We start from the raw sequence: 7,245 nt of genomic DNA, 5'->3' as shown, positions 1-7,245 counted from the left end.
GAGAGAGACCTAAATAAATGAAACCTTTATAATCAACTTGTTGTTTTAACCCTGCAATCTACGTTGAGAACCAGCTTATGTTTATATATCATCTTCAAATTATACTTCTTTTTTGTGTACCTTCCGTTGTTGTAACTTATTTCTCGTGAATTTAAGTATTAGATAAATACAATAGATATGTTAATATAAGAATAAAAAAATCTTGAATTTTGATGTCTACATTGAATTTTATGGGTCGAGAAGACCAAGGCTCTTGACTTTTAAAACCTTACAAAATTTAGCTTATATAGTTGCATGATTTTTTGCTCCTACAAGTTAATGTTAACGATTGGCATCTATTTTTATGTAAATTAAACTTATACAAAAAATAGCATTCATAAGGATTTGGAACGGAGACACTGGGAAGTAGGATAAATTTAAGAGGAAAGGGACCAGATTACAGGTCTTAACTGTTTTCACCGTTCTTCCAAGAATGTGTCCCGGAAATATTCTGCATATGGAAAAGTTGTTCGGTGGACGACTTCAATCAAACAGGTGGAATACCCTTTTTCCTTCATAGTGGCACAGTATTTATGAGCGTAAGCATCGTCACGCACTACTGTACCAATGCACAAGCTTGGGTGTGCTCAAATGGTGCCCACCACCATTTATCGAGAGCCGCTTATTGCTATTACCCGTGAGCACGACGACCCAGAATGGGTAGCCGTGCCATGAACCTGTCTGTACGCCGCTGAGAATTGGTCCTCCCTCTCTCCATGTCTCGTTCCGTCGAATTACAGTCGGTTGGTTCGTATAAAACCCGATCTTCTGACAGATAGCCTTCTCGTTCTTGCATTGACTTGAGAGAGAGATAGAAAGAGAGAGGAAGGGAGGCAGCAATGCTGTCCCCGGGAGAGCATCCTCAAGATTGGCTGTGGTCGTGTGTCTGTGGCCTACTTTTCTTTGCTTTTTCTTTGTCGAAGGAAATATATTCTCCCTCTCGACCGCTCTCTTTCTCTCATTCAATTATATATTTTGACGTTTTCACTCTTCATTCAATGCGACCGTTCATGGTCGACGCTCTGGTTCAACTACAATTGGACGCTACTAAAAGCTTGAAATGTGACTCTTGCTAAACAATTGAGCCAGGAAACGAGAATAATAAATCTCTCTCTCTCTCTCTCTCCCCCCGCCCACCCCTTCTTCTTCCTTTACCTCATTTCAATTTCCCCTTCAACGCCTTCTTTTCTTTCTGCTCCTCGTCTTCACTACCATTTCCAAGAAGCCAAGTAAGGCCTCGACGTTTGTATGTTCTCTTAACTCATACTCCATTGTTTCTCTTCTTTAGTCTGAAAATTGTTGCGAGAAGTTGGTTCGTTTATCCTGAACTGAATGTCTTTTTGATGTTTTTATCTTCACTAAAGTACCGCTTTGATGTTGAGAATATGGGTTCAGAAAAATCCCACTTCGTCCCATCTCCTAAGTCCCCATGCGATCTCAGAGAACTGAAAAATTAGTGCATCTAACTTCGTCTCCTCTGAAATCAAGAACCCACCTTCGTGAATGGACAACCCTGTCGCGGTATACAAGCAACAAGTTGTAATCGAAGCAGAAGAAGAATATCATGAGAACAACATCGCCTGCAGTTCCTCCTCATCCTATAAGAGCGCCTCTTCGTGGTCAAAAACTGGGCAGTTTCGATTTTCTGTCGACGAGGATCTGTCAGAATTTTCTGTTTCTAGTCTGGGGGTGGTGAATTCGGCCTTTTCTATTGAAAGTGCCAGGATTTCGAGCTCGAATTGGAGGAGGCATGACTCCAAAGGTGGGAATTCTGAGGGTCTTGTAAGCTCTCAGAAGGAGCTGAGCGAGGAAGCCTCCCGTTTATTGTATATCAATGATTCCCAGCAGACCAACAACCGATTCCAATTCGCCGGAAACGAAATCCGAACCGCAAAGTATTCTATCTTCACTTTCTTGCCGAGAAATCTCTTCGAGCAATTCCACAGAGTAGCTTACATATACTTCCTCGTGCTTGCATCACTGAATCAGGTCCCTCAATTAGAAGTCTTTGCCAAGGAAATTGCTTTTCTTCCCTTGCTCTTTGTGCTTTTTGTTACTGCAATCAAGGATGCCTACGAGGATTTGAGGCGCCATCGATCCGATAAGATAGAGAACAATAGCATGGCTGATGTTTTAGTGAACGGGAAGTTCGAGCAGAAGAGGTGGAAGGACATTCATGTAGGTGAGATCATTAAAGTCTGTGCTAACGAAGCTCTGCCCTGTGACATGGTACTGTTGTCAACCAGTGATGCCACCGGTGTGGCTTATGTCCAGACCACCAATTTAGACGGAGAATCCAATCTGAAAACGAGGTACGCCAAGCAGGAAACACTCTCCAGAATGCCTGAGAAGGAGGGCATCTCTGGGTTCATTAGGTGCGAAAACCCGAATCGGAACATCTATGGCTTCCAGGCCTATATGGAACTCGATGGGAAAAGGTTCTCGCTAGGACCATCGAACATTGTTCTTCGAGGTTGTGAGCTGAAGAATACTGCATGGGCAGTGGGAGTTGCGGTTTACACTGGCAAAGAGACAAAGGCAATGTTGAACAGCTCCGGCGCCCCATCAAAGCGTAGTCGGCTGGAAATGCAGATGAACAGGGAGATAATTGTTTTATCCTTCTTTCTGATTGCTCTGTGCTCTATAATCACAACATTGTTTGGCGTCTGGATCGTTCGCCACGAGGATGGGCTTAATATTGCTCCATTTTTCCGGAAACAAGATTTCACTAAAAACAATGATGACTACAAGTACTATGGAAAAATCAGGGAGATACTGTTCACATTTATGATGTCAGTTATTATGTTTCAGATCATGATCCCAATTTCTCTTTACATATCCATGGAAGTTGTCCGCCTTGGCCAGGCGTATTTTATGACCAGGGATACTAAGCTTAGTGACAACGCCATGCATTCAAAGTTCCAATGTCGTGCTCTGAATATAAATGAAGATCTTGGGCAAATTAAGTATATTTTTTCAGATAAAACGGGAACCTTGACAGAAAACAAGATGGAATTCCGGTGCGCAAGCATTCGAGGAGTTGATTATAACCACAGCTTTGTGGGTAGTGAGGAGGATAGCCATCTGGTTCAAGGTCTGAGAAAATGCTGGTTTGAAGTTACAATCCCTTAGACTGAAGATTTTTCTTCTCCTAACTTGCATTATATCCGTTGTCTATGAAGCAGTGAATGGGAAAATTCTTAAGCCAAAAGTGAAGGTGAAGCCGAATGAAGACCTGCTGCGACTACTGAGAAGTGGGGTTGGTACAGAGGACAGGAAACACGCTGAAGACTTCTTCCTTGCTTTAGCTGCTTGCAATACTATAGTTCCTCTGACTCTTGAGACCTCAGACGAGAATGTGATGTTGATTGATTATCAAGGAGAATCTCCGGACGAACAGGCACTGGTTTATGCTGCTGCCGCCCATGGCTATACACTCGTCGAACGAACTTCTGGCCACATTGATATTGATATGCAAGGAAAGAAACAAAGGTAGTTTACATGCATTCTTGTTTATTTTTTTACAGCCATACTTCTTTTGTTTGTAACTCATGAATATGCTTTCCTTGTGTTCACTTGGTAGATTCAATATTTTGGGCTTACATGAATTTGATAGTGACCGTAAGAGAATGTCTGTGGTAGTTGGCTGTCCTGACAATGCTGTCAAGTTATTTGTGAAGGGCGCAGACAGTTCGATGTTTGGTGCCATACACAAATCCATGGACCTAGACGTGGTCCATGCAACAGAGGCGCATCTTCATGGCTACTCCTCTCTCGGTCTAAGGACACTTGTTGTTGCTGTAAGAGCATTTAGTGATTCAGATTTTAAGCAGTGGCAGTTGGAGTATGAGAAGGCTAGTACTGCATTGATTGGCCGGGTGAATTCACTTAGGAACCTTGCTGCCAAATTTGAGAGCAATCTCAGCCTTTTGGGAGCTTCTGCAATTGAAGATAAGCTTCAGGGAGGTGTTCCGGAAGCTATAGAATCTCTCAGGCGAGCAGGGATCAAGGTGTGGGTGTTGACAGGGGATAAGCAAGAAACAGCCATTTCAATTGGGTACTCTTGCAGCCTTCTTACAGAGGACATGGTGCAAATTATAATAAATAGCGACTCGAACGAGTCTTGTCGAAAGAGACTTCAGGAGGCTAAAGTTATAGTCAGTGAACGCTTAGTAGAAGGTATGAAACCAACGGAAGGGAGAGTTAGTAACCCAAAACAGGTGGCCTTAATTATTGATGGTACCAGCCTCGTTTATATTCTTGAATCTGAGTTGGAAGATGAGGTAAAACTTTCAGCAGACACCTCTGTTTTTATCCTAATGTTTCCAGCTGCATTATTTTCTCTGTCACTGATTTTTCATGCCTGTTCGGTCTTTGTCTTCTTATATCTAGCTGTTCCAATTAGCTACAAAATGTGATGTAGTGTTATGCTGTCGAGTGGCTCCAATGCAGAAAGCTGGGATAGTTGCCCTTATAAAGAACAGGACAGACGACATGACCCTTGCCATTGGAGATGGTGAGTTTTACTACTAGTTCATATATGTGAAGATATGGTGAAATTTTAGAGTAGACCACTCACATCCATACCTGTCTGCTGGATTATCCAGTTTCAATTTTGAAATATTGATGGTATTGCTGTCAGTGACTAGAATAAGTTTTACTAAAATCAGATGACTACATTTGAATTCTTGAAAATCCACTGCAAGCGACCAAAATTTTAATTGGTTTGCCCATCTTTGTGGAAGACAACTAATCGTTGCTTCTAGAAGGACTAGATGGGCGCATTGACATAAAAAACAGGAGAACGGACAGTTTCTTACGTGGGCACCGTAGGACTCTTTGCGGGACTCAATTTCACAAAGTGGAACTATAAATGAAATTCTGGCGTCTATAGAAAACCATACATGTCTATGTGTCTCTGTACTCGTTTAGCTGCAGCCGCATATAAACACCCTGCCATATATTTAATTTGCTTACCGGAAGTGATTGTTTCTTGATCCTTCCTTGCAGGTGCAAATGATGTTTCAATGCTACAAGTAGCCGACGTTGGAGTAGGTATCAGTGGCCAGGAAGGTCGGCAAGCTGTGATGGCATCCGATTTTGCAATCGGGCAGTTCAGGTTTCTAGTGCCCCTGCTATTGGTCCATGGGCATTGGAATTACCAGAGGATGGGATACATGGTACTGTACAATTTCTACAAGAATGCAGTTCTTGTACTTCTACTCTTCTGGTAAGCATTACGTTTAAGATAAGAAAAGAACTATAGAGCAGGGTGCAGGTCATGCAAATAACACCCTTAAAATCTATCTTGGTTACAGGTATGAACTTTACACAGCATATACGTCAACTTCAACGATCACAGGGTGGAGCTTGGTGTTATATTCTATCATCTATACAACTCTGCCCACTGTCGTCATCAGCATCCTAGAGAAAGATTTAAGCCATAAGACCTTGCTCAAGTATCCACAACTTTATGGAGCTGGGCAGAGGTCCGAGTGCTACAATGCTGGATTGTTTTGGTTGCTTATGCTGGAGACATTGTGGCAAAGTGCAGTAATCTTCTACGTGCCTTATTTCACGTACCGAAATAGCACAATGGATGCATCACGTATGGGTGATCTGCTGATCCTGGCTCTAGTAATACTTGTGAGCATTCACTTTGCCATGGATATAATGTGTTGGACTTGGATTACTCATGCTGTTTTATGGGGCTCTGTTCTCGCCACTTGCATTTGTGTAATCGTTATTGACTCCATACGACAGCTACCAGGATATTGGTACTTATGCTAACCCAGATTTTGTAATATCTCTCTCACTTTTTTTCTCTTTCTTCTGAGCTAACTTGCATTTCTGATCTTGGCAGGGCAATCTACCATTTTGTTGCATGTCCATCGTTTTGGCTGGTCCTGATTCTCATCCTTGTAGCAGCAGGAATGCCACATTTTGTCTTAAAGCTTATCAAGCAGCAGTTCAGGCCCTCTGACGTTCAAATTGCAAGAGAAATGGAGAAGAATTTAAAACCGTATCACTTATCGATAGCATCTTTAGAATCGACTGTAAATAGCAATTCATTTAGACGAAGTTGATTGCATCGATCATTTTTCCTCACTTTTTTTTATAATTTTTTATAGCTAGCCAATTCTTTACGACACTGCTGCTGTGTTCGCCACATGGTTGCCGTTTATCTCGAAGGTTGACTGGTGATCTTCAGCAAGATTTGTATACGCTATTATCAATTTTTCAACTGAATACAATCCGTGAATTATTTGATTAGTAGAGGCCCACATTTGTGTAAATTAATCACTCAGATCAGATCAATCTTTCCCGAGTTTGAAGCCCTGGAGGTGAACCAAGTTTCGAATTTACTTCTATAAGGTGTAAGCGAAATTTTTCTTTACAAACTTCCAAATGAAGGGCATGAAATTGCATAGCTGATTAAACCGTAGGTGTAGGTAGGCACCATCTGAATTAAGTTTTTTATTATTTTTCTAAAAGTTAAGTTTATATGTTTGTTTATGCATATACATTGTCAAAAAAGCTTAAGAAATTTCTCACGAAGCAACGGTTGCAAAATGCTGCTAGTAGACGGCATTGAAAAGCATGGATGTGCCAACAAGAACAAAGGATGCTCAACTTGGGTAGTTGTTTTTTCTCCTTAAATATCACATGTATTTGGTTTAAAATTAGCCTAGAAACCTGCGTGCCAAGCATGTGGGCTATAATATTAAAAGATTCTGAAGACCTAAGAAATAGGGAATGGAGAATTCGTAAGTTGGTTCACCTGCAGGGCTTCAAACTCGGGAAAGATTGATCTGAACTGAGTGATTAATTTACACAAATGTAGTCCCAGGTAACTTTGACGACTTGCTGATTACACCAAAATGATCCCACCAGCGCATGAATAAATTATCGGTTATTAGTTTTAACTCCTATGGTAGACTTGAAGCAAGATGCACATTTACAACTGCACAAATCATTCACAACTCAGTTGTGCAAGTTCATGCTTGCGTATGGAAATGCGCTAACGGTTGGTTAACAAACCAACCACAACAAATAGCAATCACCTTTTCTCTTTTCTTATTATGTAAGGATAAGGAGCACGAAACGCTCAAATATAGGAAATGTTCTCCGCAAAGAAAGTGGCGCTGCGTTTCCTTCAAATAAAAAGGAAATGTGTCTAGTTCTGAGCTTTTCGTCAGTTTAGTC

General features: G+C 41.4%; 1 protein-coding gene across 3 annotated transcripts; it reads left to right on the top strand.

Moving 5' to 3' along the window:
• The first annotated feature begins 748 nt into the window (after positions 1-748).
• On the top strand, positions 749-6,312 carry LOC116250549 (phospholipid-transporting ATPase 1-like). 3 transcript variants are annotated; one of them, XM_031624252.2, is made up of 8 exons: positions 759-1,285; positions 1,404-3,133; positions 3,222-3,531; positions 3,623-4,322; positions 4,432-4,555; positions 5,050-5,269; positions 5,358-5,816; positions 5,903-6,312. In XM_031624252.2, the coding sequence occupies exons 2-8, from the start codon at positions 1,543-1,545 to the stop codon at positions 6,123-6,125; spliced, it is 3,627 nt and encodes a 1,208-aa protein (XP_031480112.1). In that variant the 5' UTR covers positions 759-1,285; positions 1,404-1,542; the 3' UTR covers positions 6,126-6,312. The 3 variants fall into 3 exon arrangements, with proteins under 3 accessions (XP_031480115.1, XP_031480112.1, XP_031480114.1); XM_031624255.2 differs by having other exon boundaries at positions 749-3,133; positions 4,492-4,555; XM_031624254.2 differs by having other exon boundaries at positions 772-3,133; positions 3,225-3,531.
• Positions 6,313-7,245: the final 933 nt, after the last annotated feature.

This window comes from Nymphaea colorata, chromosome 3 (genome assembly GCF_008831285.2).
Source record: "Nymphaea colorata isolate Beijing-Zhang1983 chromosome 3, ASM883128v2, whole genome shotgun sequence".
Classification (NCBI taxonomy): domain Eukaryota; kingdom Viridiplantae; phylum Streptophyta; class Magnoliopsida; order Nymphaeales; family Nymphaeaceae; genus Nymphaea; species Nymphaea colorata.
Note: the sequence above shows the minus strand (reverse complement) of the source record. Positions and strands in the feature narration are given on the sequence as shown.